At 22.8% G+C, this 23,433-nt stretch overlaps 7 protein-coding genes across 7 annotated transcripts; 4 read left to right on the forward strand and 3 right to left on the reverse strand.

Annotated features, from left to right (window-relative positions):
• Positions 1 to 354: 354 nt before the first annotated feature.
• On the forward strand, positions 355 to 5,628 carry PBANKA_1446500 (asparagine-rich protein, putative; the record flags this gene model as incomplete). The annotated part of the gene is made up of 1 exon (XM_034567831.1): positions 355 to 5,628. One exon carries the CDS (start codon positions 355 to 357, stop codon positions 5,626 to 5,628), a length of 5,274 nt encoding a protein of 1,757 aa, XP_034424289.1.
• Positions 5,629 to 7,433: 1,805 nt separating this feature from the next.
• On the forward strand, positions 7,434 to 10,526 carry PBANKA_1446600 (WD repeat-containing protein, putative; the record flags this gene model as incomplete). Its single annotated transcript, XM_034567832.1, has 1 exon — positions 7,434 to 10,526. One exon carries the CDS (start codon positions 7,434 to 7,436, stop codon positions 10,524 to 10,526), a length of 3,093 nt encoding a protein of 1,030 aa, XP_034424290.1.
• Positions 10,527 to 10,595: 69 nt separating this feature from the next.
• Positions 10,596 to 12,498, reverse strand: PBANKA_1446700 (phenylalanine--tRNA ligase, putative; the record flags this gene model as incomplete). Its single annotated transcript, XM_034567833.1, has 2 exons — positions 10,596 to 10,685; positions 10,762 to 12,498. 2 exons carry the CDS (start codon positions 12,496 to 12,498, stop codon positions 10,596 to 10,598), a joined length of 1,827 nt encoding a protein of 608 aa, XP_034424291.1.
• A 967-nt stretch (positions 12,499 to 13,465) lies between these two features.
• PBANKA_1446800 (60 kDa chaperonin, putative) lies at positions 13,466 to 16,101 on the reverse strand (the record flags this gene model as incomplete). Its single annotated transcript, XM_034567834.1, has 2 exons — positions 13,466 to 14,572; positions 15,085 to 16,101. The coding sequence occupies 2 exons, from the start codon at positions 16,099 to 16,101 to the stop codon at positions 13,466 to 13,468; spliced, it is 2,124 nt and encodes a 707-aa protein (XP_034424292.1).
• A 1,495-nt stretch (positions 16,102 to 17,596) lies between these two features.
• PBANKA_1446900 (dihydrolipoyl dehydrogenase, mitochondrial, putative) lies at positions 17,597 to 19,329 on the forward strand (the record flags this gene model as incomplete). Its single annotated transcript, XM_034567835.1, has 2 exons — positions 17,597 to 17,670; positions 17,853 to 19,329. The coding sequence occupies 2 exons, from the start codon at positions 17,597 to 17,599 to the stop codon at positions 19,327 to 19,329; spliced, it is 1,551 nt and encodes a 516-aa protein (XP_034424293.1).
• Positions 19,330 to 20,510: 1,181 nt separating this feature from the next.
• PBANKA_1447000 (cytochrome b5, putative) lies at positions 20,511 to 21,460 on the forward strand (the record flags this gene model as incomplete). The annotated part of the gene is made up of 3 exons (XM_034567836.1): positions 20,511 to 20,664; positions 20,880 to 21,091; positions 21,371 to 21,460. The coding sequence occupies 3 exons, from the start codon at positions 20,511 to 20,513 to the stop codon at positions 21,458 to 21,460; spliced, it is 456 nt and encodes a 151-aa protein (XP_034424294.1).
• A 372-nt stretch (positions 21,461 to 21,832) lies between these two features.
• On the reverse strand, positions 21,833 to 22,726 carry PBANKA_1447100 (CWC16 domain-containing protein, putative; the record flags this gene model as incomplete). The annotated part of the gene is made up of 1 exon (XM_034567837.1): positions 21,833 to 22,726. The coding sequence occupies one exon, from the start codon at positions 22,724 to 22,726 to the stop codon at positions 21,833 to 21,835; it is 894 nt and encodes a 297-aa protein (XP_034424295.1).
• Positions 22,727 to 23,433: the final 707 nt, after the last annotated feature.

The raw sequence follows: 23,433 nt of genomic DNA on the forward strand, positions 1-23,433 counted from the left end.
TTTAATGTATGTGGTTTAAATTAGAAATTTACATAAGTATATATATATATATATATATATATATATACATATATATATATTTTTATGTTTATATAATATCTATTGTCCTGCATATGCACCTTGTATATATATATATTAACGTGGCTTATACGCGTATATGTTACACAAGTAGTAGAACTATTATACTACAATATTATTTTTTTTTGTTCCATATAGGAATATTACTTTATTAATAGGTTGTGAATTTATTGTACTACTTTCTTTTATTTTCTATTTTACGTTTTTTTTATAGTTTGTTGACACATTTTGTGTTTTTCATTCCTATTTAACACTAATAAAAAAAAAAATAAAAAAATGGAAGGTGTCAATTCAGAAATTAATATGAAGATTGATGATCAAACAACAAAGAGAGGAACTATAATTGATCAAAATGAAAAGAGGGAGTGTAACAACGATAATTGCTTAGATAATAATAACCCAGAAGGTGGAAATGGTGGGGGTTATTTATTTAATTTGCTAGGCCGTTTAAATAATTATAAAAAACCCAAATCTAAATCTATATCAGAAGAAGCATGTATAAATGGTAATTGTGATGTTGATGAAAATGCTAATAATAGCTTAAAAGACGATGAATCGAAAAAAGAAAACCTAAATGCTGGCCAGCCAGAAAAAACAAATATAAAAAAAAATGATGCAACTAAAAAAGGTGAACTAACTCCCAAAGGTGGCACATCTAAAAAAGTTGAACCAGCCCCAAAAGGTACCACATCTAAAAAGGGTGAATCAGCCAAAAAAGGTAATACATCTAAAAAGGGTGAATCAACTCCAAAAGGTGATGCATCTAAAAAGGGTGATATAAATTCCAAAAATGATGTAAGTTGTTCAAAAGGGTTGTCTCCAAAAAATGCACCAAAAAATGGCGAATTAACAAAAAATGGTAATGTTAAAGAAATAAAGAAAAATGAACATAACATAACATGCAATGTCAATGGTGTACCAGCAGTAGCCTCAATGATTACTAATAAAAATATATCAAACGATTTAAAAAAAAGTGAAGATAAAGAAAAATTATATAAGTTGGAACAAAATAAAAGTGATGATATTGATGACAACAATAACAATAATAATAATAAAAAGAATGGAGGTAATAGCATTGATAATATTAATAATGATAATGTAATGAAAATTGGAGAATCAGAATGTAGAGAAAAAATAGAAGAACTAATAAAGGAAATACGAATGAACGATGGGCTTTATGATGAAAAAAATAATGAAATATTTTTGTTGTATACTGAATTATATAAATACTTAATTGATTTAACAGATTATATTAATATTGGAAGTAATAATCTTAAAAAGTATGTAAAGGAGGAAATTGAAAAATTAAAAGAAAACAACGAATTAATATTTCACTTTTTAAAAAATTTCAAAAAAAAAAAAAATAATATTTTACTAAATTTGAATGATTCGAGATTAAATGAAATTAAAATCTCATTTTTTGACAATTTTGAAAAAATATTAAAAGGAATGGAAGAAGAATCGTTAGAACAATATTATAATGATCTTGAGGAAAGTGTAATGAAAAATCGAAATGTAGGTGCGATATTTATAATCCTTTGTAGAAATCAAATAATATATGTTTTAGAAGATTTATATAAAAATGTGTATATACCAGCAGTTGATAATATTGAAGAAATAAATAAAGTAATAAAAAGACTCACCAATATGAATAATTTTACAAGAATTATAATAACTGTAAATGTTTCTAATAATACAAATAGGGATAGTAAAATAAATAACAATGTTGACAGAAACGCCAAAAATATAATTGGTAATGGAATCAATACTAACAGTAATGGTGTAAATAATAATATAATTCATGATGCTGTGGAAAATGAATTATCATTAGTTATTCAAAATGGTATAAACAATAATATGTCTATGGTTGGATGTAATAGTAGTAGTAGTCCGAGAAGTAACAGCAATAATAACTATTTGATGAGCATGAATAGAAATATTCAAAAAGTTTCAGAAAGTATAAATGGAATCGATCAAATGGATGATGATGAATTTGACGAGAGGCAAGAATTTGAAGATGACCATTCAAATTTAGAGAATAAAACACCATTTAGTTCCCTAAGAAATGGAAGTAATAAATTAAATAAATTAAATTTCAATAAAAAAACAAACTATTTCCGTAAAGAAAACAATGATGCACAAGTTTTATTATCAGCATGTACACCTAACGCTTCATCGTCTTTTGTTGAAAAAAAATTAAGGGAAAAAAATGTTAAAAAAAAAATAATGAGTAATGATAGTAATAGTTCTAAGAATAATCACATTCTCTTTAATGATAAAAGTACATCGAAAAGTATATCATATGATCGAAATCATTTGAATAGTAACACTACAGCAACCAATCTTCTTATTAGTAGCAATAGTAATGGCACAACACTTAATTGTAGCAATATGGGTAGTAATAATGGAACTAATAATAGTATAATAAATAACAGCAATTGCATGAATGGTAGTAATGCTAGTAGCAACAATAGCAATAATAAAACAAATAGTAATATGAGTACAAATGCCAGTACAAACTTGGGGAATAGCAATAATATTTGTAGTAATAGTATTTTAGGAGATATTGCTAATGGAGTTATTAATAACAACACAAATATGAATAATAACAATTGTAATAGTGTATCAGATAATGATTATTTTAGTGATATGATGGTATATATTTCGTGGGTTCCTAAAAGTGCTAGATGCCAATACCCATTAGAATTACCCAAAAATTCTGCTGAAAGAAATAAGCTAGCTGAATATATAGAAGCCAAAGAACAGATGCTTTATATTTTGAAATTAATGGGATATGAAGAAATTGATAATATATATTTCCATCCGCCAAAGGGGTCACATATAAAAATAAAGTTTAAAACATTAGCATGTATGAATAAATTTTTAAAAGCTTATAAAAATACTCCAGATAAATGGAAAGAAGATATGTTTAACTTTTTTAATATCCCGCTAAGAAGTAGCATATCAGTTCGTGACCTTAGAATAGAAAGAGCAGTGCCTAGATCTTCTACAGCTGATTTTAAAAAAATTAAAAAAATTAACAAAAATAATCATGATTTGTTTTTGTTTAAAGAAAATTATAATTTGTGCCAAGATAATTCTGTTGAAAAATTAGAAAAAATTAATTTTCAATATGATTCATATACCAAAAATATTATGGGAACAGTAGGCTCTACTGGTAATAGTCGTTGTGATAATAATAGCACATCTACATTGCATTCTTTTATGCAAGGTGGTAACATAAAGAATAATAACTCCGTAATAAACAATATGGGTAATACTAATATTAAAAAGTATAATGGTGGAAAAAAATATTTTCATAAAATTAAAGGATTTAACAATATAAATTCAGATTATGTAAACAATAGTATGATGTCTAATAATAGTACATTTGATGATATGGAGAATAATATTATATTTGCTCATAATAATAACAATGTTGATGATATTGATAATTCTGTTAATATTCCTTGCAATACCAATATGGTTAGCTGCTCAGGAGATGGTACAACTATTATGCAAACTTCTCGCTTATATCCTGTTAATAATAATAGGAATAATATCGGAGCAACTACTGTTATGATACCTAATGGAATTCTAGGAAATAGAAACAATAATAACCAAAATATTAGTAACACTATAAGTAGTAGAATAGGAATACATAATATGAAAGAAAATGGAAAATATTATTTTGAAAATAAAATGTATAACCATATGAACAGAGGTAATATATTTAATGCGAATAGCTTAATGCCTAATAATTTAAATAATGATAATTTTATTAATACTACTAATGATGATGATGGAAATAACGTACATAACAACAGTACTATTGTTAATGGAAATATATGTATAAATGGAAAAAATGAAAATGGAAAATTAAATTATAATATTAATCATAGTGCAACTATGCTTACATCTAGAAACCCATCAAGGAATATGTATATTTTAAAAAATAAAAATATGAATAGAAATGGTATTGGAACAGAAACAGACACAGCAGGAGCTTCACTTTTATCAGCATCGACGTTTGTAAATACAAATACTGGCCATTCAATTAATAAAGATATAATGAATAATAATCAAAGTTTTAATCTAAAAAAACAAACACATTATGCATCATATTCTAATAATACTAATGGCAATATTAATGGTTTAAATGATCATGTATTTTCATATACTACTAATAACAATAGTAACATATCAATAGCTCTAAATAATCGAATATTAAATGATAATTCTAGAAACACAAATAATTATTCTAATAGAGATTTACAAAATGAAGCAGGAAGTTTAACTCATTTTAATACTACTATTATGGATCAAAATTTTGAAAAAGAAAAAAATCAACTTCGAAAGTTTAAAAACTGCTATATAGCTAATAATACGTATACTGATAATACAATGAATAATGTGGATACAAATAATAATAACACTAATAATAATATGGATAATAATAAGGTTATTAATAATAGCAATATCCTTGAAAATAATAATACCAATTCGAGTGCTTCTATAATTAACGGACCCCTAAATAATAATAACAATGGAAGTAGAAGCAGTAGCAATAGCAATATGGATAGAATGATAAATAGTTGTATGCATAGATTAAGTAATGTAAAATCGCATAACAATAATAGTTTTTGTAGTTCCGCTTTCAGTTCAAACATATTAAACAAAAAATACATGCAAAATAATCATATAAATAATAATAATGAAGATATAAAAGAAGATTTTAAAAACTTAATTAATATAGATTTTATAAATGATATAGATATGGATTATGAAGAAAAAAACCATCATAATATAACTAATGAAATCCTTACTAGAAATTCTAATACCCATTTACATCCAAAACAAGGAAATGTAAAAAGATATATGTCACTGACCAATTGTTTGAGCGATGGTTTGTTAGAAAATAGAACCGGAAATTGCACAAGTAATGCTACTATGAAAGGGAGAGATTATAGTATGTATGAAAATTTATCATTTAATAATATTAAGGATTTTGGAAGCATAAAAAATTTTACCAGCATTATCAATGATGTAGAAGATAAACCAAATGATATCAATTTTAATGAAAATGATTTTTCATATCAAAGTTCTAATATTAATAATAATTTAACAAATGTATGTGACGAAGTAAACATTGATGATTCATGTGTAGTTATGCCTGATGGATACAATAATTATTTTTCGAACAATAAATCAAATTTATATGATAATAATAAAAATGCATTTTTTAATTATTATAATTCTATGATGCAATCTGCCAATGGTGGTAATATTCATATAAATCAAAATAATAATATTGGCAATACAATAAGTAATAATATTAATAATGTAATAAATAATAAAATAATTAGTAATAATATTAATAACAATAATATTGGAGATAATAATAATACTAATAACAATGGAGATAATAACAACCCTTTAAGTCTAGTTAATGAAACTACTATAAATGAAAACTTCAATTCTGTTGATTGTGTCGAGAATAATAATCATGGAAATACTAAAATTAATAACATGAACGAAGCTTATTATTAATAATATTACGAATAAAAATACAACATGTGTAATTAATCATGGTACTACTATTACAAGCTATAATAATAATGATAATTCCAATAACCATTTATTATATAGGGGTTATAAATTTTAAAAAAATATAAATATATATGGGATTGACAGTTTATTAATATTATTCTTTTGAAATATACAAAATAATTCGAAATTAAATTAAAAGAGGTGACAAATAAAACCCGATTATAGCATATGGGCCCTATTGATGAAATTACTGATAGCACCAGTTTTTTTTAAAATATATCTTTCACTTAATGTGAATAGAAAATTATCAAAATTTTAAAAAAATTATTATATAATTTTTTTAAAAATAAAAAAATAAATTACACTCCTAGTTTTCCTTTCTGTCTATAATTCACATACACCGTCTGTCCATTCGCAACCTTCGAAATGTGCAGTTATCCGCGTTATCCATATATTCGCATCTTTTGAGTTTATTAATAAAATTGCAGTATCCAAAATTAAAATTATAATAAGCCATCCTTTTTTCTTACCCAAAAAAAAAATTCAGAAAATATGATCACATAAATATGCATATTATGCATTTTTAATTTTTCGTTTACGATTTGAATGGCATATATATATATATATATATATATAGACTCATTAATTTATTGATATTTAATATGCGCATTTATTATTTAAGTTGTCATATATTAGTTGCCATTTTGGCTATCTGTTATTGTATTTAAGTATTAATTATTTTATCGTTTATATATTTTTTTTATCCTTGTTTTCTCAAGATAGTTTTCGACCACTTATTTTGAAATGAAAATAATTATATTATTTGAATGTTTTAATTTAATTAACATAAATATAATATTTACGTGTATATTATTCAATGTACGCAAATGTGTAGAAAGGATGCAACGGGCATAAAACATATATATTCTTTTTTTAATTTTAATTAATATTATTATATATATATATTATTTATGATAATCTCGTATATCTATGCAACTGATTTTTATTATGTGTTATATATATGTACGCTTGTCGATTTTTTTTTTTATACACAATTATGAACAACTATATGTTATTTTTATTAATTTTTAATCGAACGAATATGTGAAAATGTGTTTTATTTTTATTGTGTTAATATTTTTTTATGAAGTTTTTAAAGCAAAGTAATGAGAACCTTTTAAAAGGAATATATATATATTTCTAAAACGAATTAATTAAAATATTTGGAAATTAATTTTTTTGAAACTCCGAAAAACCCAGTAAAGGTAAAGATAGAAGTTTCACTTCAATGGGTTTGGAATTTTTTGAAATATAAATAACATACGAGTCTAAGATAATATAAGAAAAATTATATAATATATAGTACACTTGTTCACTTTTTGAGGTGATCATATGTATGAGTGGGTAATAGAATTGCTCAGATGTAGTTGATGTTATTTCTCTACAAAATGAATGGATTTCATCAATAATCTAAAAAAAATACAATTATTTTTTTTCCATTTTTTCACTTAATTTTCTGTAAATTTGGTACCTATATATAATAATATTACAAAGGAAATATCGGGGTAATTTTTTCTCTTTAAAAAATATATGTAAATTTTTTAAGAGAAAAAAAAATTACATTTTTATTGATATATAGTAATTATTTTATAATTTATTTTGGTTATTTATGTACTATATATAGGATGATGGCTAAATTCTAAGATATACGAATTTAATATTCCACTTTTTCTTAAGTTATATAAAGAAAAGAAATTTATAAAAAAACAAAAAAAAAGTGTTAACCAAGATATATAATTAGCAAAATGATCAATAGTAAATATGAAAATTTGAAAAAATATGATTTGAATTTACTTAAAAATGAAATATTTAAAAAAGAAAAAAATGATTTAAAGAACATTTTATTTTTCCCATCTTTATATTGGTATAATGGAAATTTTTCTCCACCTATTCCTTTAATAAAATATGACGAAAATAGTTATAGTTTTAATGTGAACGATTATATAATATGCTCAATCCATAAACATAGTGTAATTATAAGGAAAATATTCAAAAATGAAATAGTAAAAGTAAGTATGTTTAATGATGAAAAAGTTTTATCATGTTTGTTTTATATTAATATAAGTTATATATTAAAGTTGGTAAATGTTTGCACACGTTTTTTTTCAATATATTCTTTGTTAAATGAGAGAAAAAAACCAAAATGTGATGAAAAATGTGAATCTAAGGAGGAAGGTATAGAAAGGAAAATCAAAAACATGAAAATATTTAAAGAGGATGAAAATATGACATATCTATTATATTTATATAATGAGAAAAATGAAATACATTTATTTGATGTGGACAAAAAATACTCAATTTTAAAAATACGAGAAAATAAAAAAATTAATTGTTTTAATTTTAATTATATATATATAAATAAAAAAAATAGTTTATATAACAAAATGGTAAATGATGTATATGAAAACAACATTAAAACAATTGACATAGATTCTGTAGACGAAAAATTAGTTATGAAAAATAAATATTGTTTTGAATTAGCACAGGAAAAATGTACGCACTATTTAACACATAAAAATAGTGTCTGTAATTGTGATTATAATAATAATAACAATGGATTGAATTTTTTTAAAAAACTTTTTTATGTATTAATATATGGTGATAATGAAGGAAATATTTATTTTTTTTTACCTGAAAAAAAAATTAAACTAAAAAAAAAAATAAGAAAGGAAAATATGGATATTAATTTTCTTGAAACAAATGTAAAAGAATATTTCAATGTAAAAAATAAATATGACTTATTTAATTTGATTAAGAACAATTATTATATTTTTATTGGATATAAAGATTGTATTTATATACTTAATTTTTATATTTATGAAATATATTTTATTATTGATTTAATAAAAGAAGATAAAATATATTCATTTAGCTCAAAATTTAATGAAAAATTTGAAAATTACATATCCTTTTCTACAAAAAAATACGTTAAAATTTTTAATGTTAATAAGAAAGAGGAATTAGATAATGTAATCATAAACCCTGGTGATATCAAATCAGCCAAAAATGTTGATGTGCATGTAAAAAATAACAATATTCTTGATATAGACAATGTGGAAATTAATAAATTGGAATGTGATAACCCATTGAATATTCTCAAAACAGAAGAAAAAGACAAAAAAAAAAAAATAGGATCAAATATAAATAAAGAAGAGAAGGAATTAAAATATCATATTTGTATATCTTTTGATTCAAAAAATAATTTATATATATCAAATGATATAGGAATTATATATGCATATAATTTAAAAGAAAAAAAAGTTGTGAACTCACTGAACATTTTTTGTAAACGTATTTTTTATTTATTTCAATTTATATTAAATAGTAGAGAATATATATATATATATGATTCTGAAAAGTTTTACTTTTTATATGATACAGATGATAATAAAATAATCTATAAAAAATTTACTATAAGTGCTTGGATATATAATATTTTATGTTTTAATAATAATATATTTTTTTCTCTAGGGAATGAAAATATATATAATTTACAAACAACAAATTATGAAGATATATTTATAAAAAATATTTATTATGACAATATAAATATTTGCACATATCTAATTAATCACCCTTTCTTGCCTATTATATCATTTATTAACAAAAAATCACAATTTGGATTTTTCTTTTTTCATAATGATGAAAAAAAAAAAAAAAAAACATGTATTCCTTCTATAAATGAAAATAAAAATGTTTTATCTATATGTTGGTTTCAAAAGAAAAAACAGGTTTTATCATTACCAATGATAGTAGAGGATAATAAATTAACCAATAATTTGATTTTTGATAAAAATAAACAACTTGAAACTAATGAAGGATATATTAGCAGTTATTTACCACTTTATGATGATAATACTGTACATAAAATGTGCAACAATTCAATAACAGATTCTATAAAAATTTCAGAAGAAATAATACAAGGGTCAAAAAAGAAACGAAAAAAAAAAAACAATCCCGAAGTTAATAACTATGATAATTATGATAATCATATTGTTGTGTTAACTTATCAATCATTATATTTATATAATATACTAAATAAACAAATAAAACAATTAAATAACAATTTGTTAAATAATTTATTTGCTTTAAAAGAAAGAAAAAAGTATATTGCATCAACTATACTAAATAGTATGTGCTATGTTTTTATTTTGTGTGATAAAAAATTACTTGTATTTGATGAAAATTTTATTTTTACAAGTTATATAATAAAAATAAATGAAAAAATTAATAAAATGTATATAAGGAATAATATTATATTTATACATTCAAATAACAATGTCTATTTTTCATATGTACATGTAATAATTAATAAATGCTCCATAAAATCCAATAAAACGAGCAATACTCCAAATTTTACAAATTGTGATAATAATAAAGATATATTAGAAAATCGAGAATTATATTTTATCAAATTAAAATTAATAAATAGTTTTAAAATTATTCTTTTTGATTTTTATAATATAGGGGACTATATTTATGTTGCCATTTTTTCAAAGAAAAAGACGATTTTCGTATACAAAATATATATAAGGAATATTTATATGAATAACAACATACACGAAAACAATATTAATAATAGACATAGTGAAATAATATGCAAAGAAAATGACATTATATTAGAACAAAATTCTCAAATCGAAGGCGAATTAATTGCTCAATTTTTTAACTTTTATATTTTTGATCATATAAATAAAATTGGAAGTATTATATCCATGAAATTTTTTTATAATTCTATAAAAAAAAAAATATATCTTGTTTTTGGAGGCCTAGAGCAGTTTCTTTTTTTGTGGAATTTTTTGAAGTATCCTCTTGTTAGGAAACAACCAAAGGATTAGAAATAAAATCGAAAAATAAACAAACAAATATGTGAAAATATATAAATTGCTGTATATCGTCATCTAGAATTATCTAATACTTATGTCGTACATAGATGCAATTTTTTCCTTTATTTGATTGTGTAGTTTCTTTACATAATCTTTAAAAATTTTTTGGTCCTAAAAAAAAAGAGAGATATTGAACAAGAATAATTTCAAAAAATATATATATTTTTACATATATAGGTGTAAATACCTTTACATCGGAAGCTGGGGAATAAATAAATTTGTATGTGTAACTTGTTCTGTTGTATATTTCATTAAAAAATACATCAAGAAGAATAACCTTTTTTAAAAAATTGAAATTTTGTATATTTTTAAGATCCAAAACAGTTTTTGTAAATAGTTGATCATTCCATTCACAATTTGCATAAAATGACAGATCATATTCTTCATCTTTTATATTATATAAATTTATAAAATATAAAAATTCGTCATTTTGTTTTTTTTTATCTATCATTTTATTTGTTTTGAAAAGAATTTGTAATTTATTTTTTAATTCAAAACCTTCCCTTTGAGGGCAATTCAATAAAATATTATTTTCGCTATCTTTAAACAATGCACACGTTTTCTCATTCGTGTTTGAAATATTTTTTAATTTATCTATAACATTTTTTTCGACATTTTTAATATGAATTCCTTTTCCACTATGGCTAATGTAGCAATTATCACAACTGTTCATGTTGTTTATTAAATTGTTTTTTTTTCGGACATCATCATGCATATTTATTTGTTTTTTTTCAGTTGGGTTACTTATATAATTTTGATGGGTATTTGATGTGTATAAATATAGATCTCTAATTCTATTTATGCCATATTTAATCATGGCAATTCGATCTAACCCTAATCCCACAGCTAAATAATCATGCATATCATATTTTTTATTTTTTTTTAAAAGTATTTTTTCCTTTAAAATTCCACATCCCAATATTTCTACCCATTTATTATTATAAAAAATTTCTGCCTGCAATGACGTATCTGTAAAATCAAAAGAATCTACTTTAATCCTCCATGTACTGTTTTTACCAAAAATATATGATAACAATTCACATAAAAAATATATCATTTCCTTTTCCTTACTAATTGCCTCATTTTTTATTTTTATATAAATATCCATTTGATTAAAAAAGGAAAAGTGTAATTTGTCTATGTTATCTTTTCTAAATACGTTTGAAATAATTGCATAGTTATTTTCAAAACTGTTAAAATTATTTGTATTAGGATAAAATAACGAGTTTCCCAAAGCATTTGGTTTAATACTTTGCGTTTTGTTACATTCATTATTTTTACAAATATATGTTGCAATATTATTAAAACTATTATCACAAATTAACTTATTATATTGATCAGTTATTTTTTCTCTTTTCCTCATCCCACCTTTTCCTGTTTCATCATTAATACAATTATTTCCATTATTTATTTTGTTCTGATATTTGCCCCCATGTAGTTTTTTCAAGTTTATAATTTCACCATGATCATTGTTTTTATCTTCATTTAATGTTGAGTATTTTTGGTAATTATTTATTAACTGATGAATGTGTGGAAATAATGATGTAGCTTGAGGAATGTATAAATACGAATCAGAAAAGTAAAAGTTGTTTTTTAAGGATGTTGTTTCATTTGTATTTTTAATCAATATATCATTAAAGCATGTGTTACTATTATATAGGGGGCATTTGTTATAAACTGCATAAAAATTGTTCTTTGTTTTTAAAAACTGTAGTATTTGGTCTGTGACATTGTGTATAGGATGATTTTTTATGTTATAAACATATTTAAATCTGGCATAATTGACTATATCATCTTTAATATAATAATCTTTATTAAGTTTTGATATAATTATGTTATTAATAAATTGAGGTTTCTTTCTATATGCGATAATATATTTTTGAAAAAATGCTAGTATTACAATGGAAACATAAAATAAAAGCATTTCTAAATTGAGTGAAACAAAAAAAACTAAAACAAACCCATTATTATAATCTTAATTTTATAGTACAATTCTTTACAAAATATATATAAATTAGGATTAACTGAAGTATATTATATATTATGTTCATAAAAACCTTAACAGTCAGAATATTTTTACATTTTTTATGAAAAATAATATTTTTTTTTTTTTTACTCAATTTAACTTTACTTGTTCATAAATTTGAAGAGTTAATTTTTCATATTTTTATATTGTTACACAATTGCGCTATTACATACCATGCTATTAGAATTACCGTCCCGTTAGCTTATAACGGTAGTTTAATAATATCAATATGCGTGGAAAATAAGAAACAATGGACATGCACATAGTATATGTAAGCTCGTAAATATTTACAAGCACTATATGTATATTTCCATTTAAGGAAACTGAAAACGATGTAACTATTTTATACAATATTTTTTAAGATTATTTAAATAAAGCATTTATATTTTTATTTAATTTTTTAAAATATTTATCATTGTTCTTATTAATTAGAAAATATAAGCAAAAAATTGTTTAAAAATGTTAAAAAAAAAGACCATTGAAAATATACATATATTTTTCTCCTGAATATTTAAAAATTTATAAGATCATGGAACTTATAAAAAGGCTAAATTAATAAATAAATAAAAAAAATATATTATATAAAGCCAATAAATATACAGCCACAGAAATAAAAGGGACATATATGTATAACCCATAAAATTAATTATTTCAAAAAAAAAAAATGAATTTAATTCATTTATAATAAAGTTGTGTATGCTAAAAATAAAAGTAAATTATTATTGTAACAATTTTTTTAATTTTTTGCTTTGTTGCCAATTTGCATTATATATATACATTCATATATAAATATGTGTATATTTATATTTTTTCAAATATATACTTAACTATAATATATTTATTATATATGTCATTTCGTTGATATTTATTCATCGTAATTATATCCATCATCATCATCATCCATTTCGTCTTCATCTTCTTCATCATCTTCTTCACCGTCTTCGTCATCCTCATCCTCTTCATCATCATCTTCATCATCAAGGTCATCATCCTCATCATCCATGTCATCAAGTTTGGTTCTATAATCTCTTCTTCTATGTCTAGAAAGATAATTTCTAGAATCTATAGATGGATCTAACACTCCTTTATCTTTCTTTTCACTATCTACCATCATGCATTCAGTAGTTAATACCATACTAGCAATGCTGCAACTGTTTTTAATAACACTTAAAATAACATTAGTACTATCAATAATTCCATTATCTACCATATTAACAAATTTATTTGTATTGACATCATAACCAAATCCATATTTATCTTTTGAATTTAAAATAATTTTAACAACATTTTCTCCATTTACTCCAGCATTATCTGCAATTTGCTTTGTAATAACATCTAAACTGCTAACAACTATGTTAGCTCCCATTTTTTGTAGTTCTATTTCTGATTCTAAATTTCCTACTAAATCAAGATATTTTTTTTCTTCTTGATTTCCGACATTTTGAAACTGTTCTTCTATTTTTTTATGTATTTCATTTATAAAGTTCGATTTTATTATTTCTAAATAAGTAACACCACCACCTGGAACATAACCTATGTCGATAGCACTTTTTACAGCATTTGTTGCATCTTCATATTTAAATTTTCTTTCTTTTTGCTCCGTTTCTGTATTACCTCCAATTAATATTTTTGCTATACCTCCTGATAATGCTGCTATACGTTCATTTAATTTTTCTTTATCATATTTCGAAGTTGTTTCTTCAAATTCTTTTTTTAAAACATTAATTCTTTCATCTATTTTATCCTTATATTCTTCTTTGGTAATTAAACTCGTCCTATCTTTTTTTACTATTAAAGTGTTTGCATTTCCTAATAATGACAAATAGTTGTTGTCGAAGCTACTCATGTTATTATGCAAGTTGTTTAAGTCCAATCCGACATCTGCACTTATGTATTTACTGTTTGTAACAATACATAAATCTTTTAGGTAATCTTTTCTTCTATCACCAAATGAGGGCGCTCTTATCGGAACCTGCATAGAAAGAAATCAAGAAAAGAAATGAAAGGTGGTGAAAACTAGAAAGCACATATAGCGGTAACAGGAGCATATTGAAAATGCATGAACAAGTTGACGAAATTTTTATATCAATCCCTTGGTAATCGTTATTTCCAAAATCATTATTATCACTATAATAACTATTTCGATAATATGTCAATTTTATGTTATCTCATAAAAAATGGCTTGTGCGAAGAATATACCGAAGAAAATAATTATATCATTATAAATTATTCTACTTCTTATAATTCTTAGATTTTTTATATCCCTTGTTTATGAGCATGAAATATACATTTATTTGATGCTTTAATAAGAATAAATAAATATTAGGGAAGACACAAAAAATTGCAAAATTTTAGAGAAATTATTTAATAGAAAATTGTACTGCCTTATTTTTTATTTTTTTTATTTTTTTTATTTTAGAGAAATCCGCATATTGTTTATTAATCAAACATATAGAATTACTAAGACATCAAATATGTACTTACCACTTTGATGGCACCCTTTAGTTTGTTTATGATTAAAGTTTGTAAAACTTCGTTACTGAAATCGTCAGCAATAATACATAAAGGTTGTTTATTTTTTGCAAAAATTTCTAATATTGGTAAAATCGATTGTATATTATCAATGTTTTGATCGGTAATTAATGTTGAAACATTACTATATTCAATATAATCTTTATTTTCGTTATATAAAAGATACGGGTTAATTATACCTCTATCAAAATTATAGCCTTCAGTAAATTCTAATTTATCATTAATATCAGCATTATCATCTAATATAATAGCTGCATTTTTTCCTAATTTATCATATGCATTTGCAATAATTTGACCCATGTGTACATCATTATTACTTGCAATCGTTGCTATATTTAATATATCTTTATACGTTTTTATGGGTGTAGAAAGAGATTTTATTTTTTCCATAATCATTTTTGATGCCAATTGTATACCCCTTTGTATTGGTATAGGGTTGTGATTATTGTTTACTTGTTCAATACCTTTTTTTGTTATAGTTGCTGTCATTAAAGCAGTTGAACTAGTACCATCTCCTGCTTTATCATTTGATATGTTTGTACTTTCCTGCATTAATTTTACTCCATTATTTTTTTTTCTATCTTTTAATGAAATGTTTTTTGCTATAGTTACACCATCATTAATTATTAATGGGCTTCCATAATCCTTTTCTAATAAAACATTTCGTCCTCTCGGACCTAAAGTCAGTTTTACAACATCTGATACTGTTAATATACCTTTTAATAATTCATTACGACACTCATTTCCATATATAATATCTTTTCCTTTTATTTTATTTTCCGTCATTTTCATTTTAACATAATTTTCTTTCCTTCTACTTATAATTTTACTATTTATATAATTTAGTCTTTTATTTAAACATTTTACATTTTTTTTTGGGAAATTTCTTCGTTTCTTTATGCAATTACCATCTTTTAGGAGCAGCATAAAAACTATCAAAAAAATTAATATACCTTTTCCTGTTTTCATTTTTATTTAACTTATATTCAAAAAAAAAAGTGAAAGGAAAATCTCCTATTTTTTTTATTATAAGTTTTCACTTTCAATTTTTATCTTGCCCGCTTTCAAGTTACCACAGTAATTTTATACTATAACGATGTACCACATAAGTTTAAGAGGGAGCAAAAAAAAAAATATATATATATATGTATGTATGCATATATATATGGGAAAATATTACACAAATGCTAAAACATACACATTCATATATTCTACAATTTTATTGATGCATAAACAAGTAACTTATATAAATAAATATATTTTTTTGTGAGCAATTTTTAATATTCTTTCATAGGATCGATTTCTTTGAGAAATTATTATGAACTTAAATCAATATGCATTAATCTATGTACCATACATGTAATTATATATATGTATAATATATACATACATAACAAACTATCCTTTATATTTATAAATAACAAATTCAAATATTACTTGCTAAAAAAGGTACATATTTTCATTATTTCGTAGCAAGGTACATATATTATAAATATCTCTTTTTTTTTTTTTTTTTAAATTTAAATTATATATAAAATGATGAAAATTGAAAAATTATTCCATGTATTTTAAAGGCTATACATATGAACTATGTTTTATTACTTAAATTTTTTTTTCTACTTTCATATGAAAATAAGCTTATTTCTCAGTAGGATCGTTTAAATAATATTTTTGGAACGCCGTTAAATAGTACCCGTTTTTTATACTATATACATCACCATATTTTTTCGATGCAAGTTTAGAAAAATACATTTAATAGATAATGTGATATATATAAAATATAAAATATACCACTAGGGTGACAAACAAAAAAGTCTTACTTCATTATATTTATAGATACATAGTTATATATTGTGCTCTTTATCACAGTTTTTTTTTTTTCTGAGTTGAATTAATGCACATAAATTATATACCTTATATGGTCACTCTGTAAAATGTATATATAATATACATTTTCAAATTATTTTTGAATTTTATGTTTTTTTCTTTATTTCTCTTTTTTACTTTTCCTCTGAAATACTTCCTACAATTGAAACACAGATTGTGCTAAATATACATTTTATTTTTTTTTCACATAATTCACTATTTTTTCATTTTTAAATTATCGTATACATATAACTTAAATGGTGCTTATAAGAAATTGTATATATAAATCATAAACCCGTTAAATGCAAGAAATATAAGGCATATTTTTTAAAAACTTCAAACTAATAAATAAAATAACATTTAAAATTTTGCATCCAAAAATAAGGTGTAAAATAGGTATAATTACATACATGAGGATTTTAAATATATTGTTTATATTAATCTAAGGAATCCACATGTTGTATGCAAAATATATTTACACCTCATATTCACACATATATATGTATATCCTGTTCAACTCCTTTAGTATACCATAAAAAAATATACACATGTACATATTTCACTTTTCCATACTTTTATATTTTTCAAAATTTTTAGGATGAATGGGTTTTTTAGCAAAACAAATAAAGTTTTTTTTTACCCCCTGCGCAGGAATTTCTCAACTAATAAGGAGTAAATTAAAAAGATTAAATTATATTTTGTGGATACAGAAATGTGTCGATATAATTATATATACCGATTTATATATTCTCAATTTTATACCAGTTAAGGGGAATGCCAATTGTTTGTCTTTCGTCAAAATTATTATAGGAATTAAAATATTTATCACATTTTATTTTTTTCCATTTATACAGTTATGATGTAATAGTAATTGGAGGGGGGCCAGGGGGATATGTATGCAGTATTCGTTGCGGGCAAAACAAACTTAAAGTTCTAAATGTAAATGATGATAACAAACTAGGGGGAACATGCTTAAATAGAGGTTGTATTCCTTCAAAAGCATTGTTACATATTGCTCATAATTATTATGAATCTAAAAATAAATTTAAAGAATGTGGTATATTAATTGATAATGTGAAATTAGATATTGAGCAAGTACATAAACATAAAAATAAATGTATGGGGAGCTTAGCAGATGGTATATCATTTTTATATAAAAAAAATAACGTCAAACATATAATTGGCCGAGGTAGTATTATTGATAGTAATACAATTTTAGTTAAAACCGAAAATGAGGGTCAAAAAAAATACACAGCTGAACGCATTGTTATAGCAACAGGCTCTAAACCTATTGAAATTCCACTAAAAAAATTAAATGATGATAATATTAATGATGTTGAAACTGTGAAGGATATATTAGAATATGATCATAAACTTATTCAAACATCTGATGATATATTAAATTTCAAAGAAATTCCTAAAACAATGTCAATTATTGGGGGTGGAGTTATAGGGTTAGAAATAGGTTCTGTTTTTTCAAAGTTTGGATCAGATGTAACTGTATATGAATATAATAGTAGATTATGTGGTTTTCTCGATCCAGATGTAAGTAAAGTTTTACAAAAGGTTTTAGAAAAAGTTAAAATTAAATTTATGTTTAATACATCAATTGTTGGTGGTAATTTAAATACAACTAACAATGAAGCCATTTTATACGCACGAGATAACAAAACTAATAAAATCAAAAAAGTAAAATCTGATATTGTTTTAGTTTGTGTTGGAAGAAAAGCGAACCTAGAAAATATAAATTTAGAAAAATTAAATATAGAATTAAATAAAAATAAAAAAATACAAGTTGATGAATATTTTAATGTCAAATCACAACCAACTATTAAAGCTATTGGTGATGCCATTGATGGGTCTATGCTTGCACATAAAGCAGAAGAGGAAGGTTATATAGTAGCTGATATGATATTCAATGAATTAAAAAATAATAAAAAAAAAAAAAATCACATCAATTATGATTTAATACCCAGTGTAATATATACGCATCCTGAAGTTGCCTCAGTTGGATATAATGAACAAAAATGTAAAGAATTAAAATTAAATTATAAAACAGTTTCTTTTCCATTTGCTGCAAATAGTAGATCGAGAACTATCGATGATTATGATGGATTAATAAAATTAATCGTTGAAAAGGATACAAACGTAATCTTAGGTTCTCAAATTATTGGAAATAATGCAAGTGATTTAATACTTCCCCTTTCTATATATGCTTCTCATAAAGGTACATCAAAAAATTTGAGTAAAATTATTTATCCCCATCCCACTTTCTCGGAGGTAATTAAGGAAGTAGCTCTACAATCCTTTGACAAAGCTATACATATGTAAGCATCAGAATGGAAAAAGGTTTTATGTATAGATTATGTTGCGGATATGCAGATAACTGCTATAAATATCATATGGGAATAAATAAAATGACAAAAAAAATTAAAAAACAATGAAAAAGAATATTGTTTAGTTTTTTTTTCCGTTTTTTTTTTCAAGGGATAAAATGAATATATATTTATGACATATTCCTTTTTACGCACCTTTTTTTTATTGTGTTTTTGTTTTTTACGCAAAAATTGCATTTTTTCTCTATATAGTTATTAGCCTTACTCAAAATAAAATAAAAACATGTTACAATTTTATCCAAGTATTTTTATAATAAAACACATTTATGTCTTTTCGGCATTTACGAAAATTTACATATTTTAAAAGTGTGAAAAAAAAATATATAGTATATATGTACATACAGATGTATATATTACGCATAAACCCTGTATAATATTGTTTTAAAATAAATTTAAGCACTATTTATATTATTTATCCACAAAAAAAAAAGTTTATACATTTTAATGAGTAGGAAAATACTAAATTGTATTATATAGTAAAATAAAAAACTAATAAAATAATTAAATTACAAAACGATGTAGTGGTCATAATAAATATAGTGTGGCCTCTAGCCAAGTTAAAAAAAGTTACATTCTGTATTTGTATGCATCATACACATACTTATTTTTTCACAAAGTTAAAAAATATTGATACCTTTTTTCTTAAAGTATATAGTTATTTAGGTGAATTAAAATCAAGCTATGCACCTATTATGTTTTTGAATTGCGTAAAAGTGAAATGTGCCAGGCGAATAAACAATTAAAAACAAAAATCACTAACAAATAAAAAAATATAAAATAAAGGACAAAATATTAACGTTTAATAAAAATACTTTCTCGAACATTGTGGATTAGTTAACATTTTCCAATCTGTAAGCATATTATACTCATATGCTACACTTTTTTATTTTTTTTTACTAAATATAAAGCATTATTTAGTGTGATTTATATTGTTGGAATGCGTTTATAATTTGGTATTTTATGCCATTTTTATTTTTTCAAAGTAAAAGTTCATATCTTATTTTGTAGCTTTTTTATATGCAAAATATATGCACGTGATATAGAGCTTGCACACACTTTCGTGTATATATACTTAAATATATATATTATATATATATAAAGAAATAAAAGATAGATATGAGTTATAAAAAATTAAGAGTAATTGACGATAAATGCTTGGAGAAATTCAAAAAAGAATCAAAATGTTGTATTATAATAAAAGATTTGGTCTACGACGTAACTTCATTTTTCGATCACCCAGGGGGTTATGACGTTTTTAAGGATTATGCAGGTAATATAAACATGCAAAATATTACAAGAATTTTTTTTTTGTATTCCATTTTAATGCTATTATATTTATTATTATTGTATCAATATTAAACGGGTAGGTGCGCATTGACATTATATACACGCATTTACCAAAATTTGTAATATGCTGTCGATTTTAATATGTTTTTACTTATTCTTTATCACCTTACATTTATTTATTAACTTCCCCATAAACAGGAAAAGACACAACTGAGGCGTTTGCTCAAATTGGACATTCTATTAATGCTCAAAAATTAATGAAAACTTATTTAATTGGAATAAAAAAAAATTCCCCATTATATGAACAAAATATAAATACAAAAAGTGTCAATGGAAAGATAGAATATATTGATTATTTTTTGGAAGAAATAAAAGAAAAGGAACCACCCAAAATAGATATTCTTGAAATAGTAAGAATTAAACATAACATATATAAAAAATATGCTTTCTTATTTTATTTTAAAAAATTTATATAAAAGTTGAAAAAAAAAAACTAATAATAAAATAGCTAAAAACAAATAACTTGAAAAAAAAAAATAACCAAATATATACAACTATACTTAGATTTTACATGTACATTCATACGTTTAATACAAAAAAAAATAGCTAGTACACATATTAAAAGTTTAAATATACACAAAATTTTATCATATTTTTAATTTTGTTTTATTTTCCTTTATTCTATATAGAATAAAAAAGAAGAAAACACTAACTATATGCTCGTCGCTGGTATTATAGCTGGGTTTAGCATTGCCTATTATTTTATGTTTCTAAAATAATATAGGAAAAAAGGTTATTTTCTTTTATCCAAAAATATTATAATCCATAAAGTGCGTGTGCACTTCTTTAAATATGGACTAAAAAATAATCATTCATAAAATTTATTTCAAGTATTTATACATCATATAAAAATGTAGTACTTTCAATTAATCGGTGTATTGCAAAAATTTATAAATTGCGTAAAAGAGTATATTAAGCTTTTTGGGAAAAAACTTCCTTGAAATAAATATACGTAGATGGGATAATCCTGTGTAATTAAAAATGTTCATTCACCCCCATACACATATATATATATATATATATATATATTTCGTGTGAAAACAAAAATGTTAGTGGTCTATTTTATCATTTTTGTTTTTTTAGCTCGTCTTTTACTTACATTTCTTCAAATATTTTTTATCAAATATACTACTTTTTTTTTTTATTAAATTATTTTTTGCTAATTTCGTTTTTTCGTTTATCGTTTTCTTATACTTTTCTTTCATATGAAGAAACTTTTTAATTTTTAAATCTTCACATGGATCCTTTAAAATATTTATAAAAATATTTTTCTCAATATTTTCTTTTCGTTTTTGTATTTTTTCATTTTTAATGTCTCTAAGTTGTTTTCTTAGAGTCTGATTACAGTTAAAATCATTTTTAAGCATAACATTTCTTTTATAAGTTTCTTTTATAACATTATTTATGTCTTCATCTAATTGAGTATCATTAATTGGCTTTTCAATAGGTTTATTTCCTTTAGGTAATACTTCATTATTTTCACCATTTTCAAAATATTCTTCCGATTCGTTTTGTTTTTTTTTATTAAGAGCATTTATTTCCAATATCATAAACGGGTTTGTTTTTTTCTTTTTATTTTGTTCGAAATCTACATAGTTAATATTGTTTATACCGCCTTCTGTTAAAATATTTTCATACTCCTCATTTTTTTTTCTTCCGCCTTCAATAATATCATAAGAACATTTTTGTGGATTTGTCTCTATAACAATTTTATTTTGACATTTTTTACAAAAAATAGAAAAGGAATAAAAAGACGTACTTAAGTAATAACCTGCCTTTCTTCTTTCACTGTTAAATCTTTCTCCTTTATAAATATATATATTACAATTTTTACATATTATAGTATATGGTATTTCAAATTTTATAGTGTTATAATCTTTTTTGTTTATTTTCTTAAACTCTTTTTCTTTTTTTTTCTTCAAATCTTCATCTTCAACACTTCCATAGTAGAAGTTATCAGCTCTCGAAGCCTTTAGTGATAGCATGCCGTGGGTACAAAAGAAAAAATAAAAACGCAATAAGAGTAAGCCACATGTATAAAGGAAAAAAATAAAAGAAATAAAAAAAATTATAAATAAAAAGTAAAAAAATAACAATAATTTTATATGCAATATGCATATATTTTATTTGTTATATTAAAAATATTTTTATTTAAAATAAAAAAAAATAATTTTTTTTTGAAAAATGTTTCCCGCAAAAAATTAATAATGTGCATATATGATACAAAGATAAAAAATATTTGCAACACAATTAAATGCTTATAATCTATTTTTGTTATTTCGAATTAATTATAATCAGGACTTTTAAAAAAGGTTATTTGTTTTAATATTATATAAAATTATAAGCAATCAAATATTTTCTATGAAAAAAAAATCATAAACCCCCCAAATTACCAAATAACTTACGCCCATAATATATATATTAATTCGTTATGGGGGTATTAAATAAATGCTGACAATATATTTAATTTGTTATAACATATATAGGGTTATAGGTATAATATAAACTATGACAGGAAATAGACGCTTATCAATATTTGTTTTTTTAATCATTCTTTTTATTATTTTTATTTTTTAAAAATACCTGGAAAAATAAAGTTTTTGCTTTATATATATGTATAAATACATAGCACAGACTTTATGCAGTCTTTGCTACAAAAATGCAAATATAAAATTACTAAAAAATAAGAAAA

Source organism: Plasmodium berghei (genome assembly GCF_900002375.2).
Source record: "Plasmodium berghei ANKA genome assembly, chromosome: 14".
Classification (NCBI taxonomy): domain Eukaryota; phylum Apicomplexa; class Aconoidasida; order Haemosporida; family Plasmodiidae; genus Plasmodium; species Plasmodium berghei.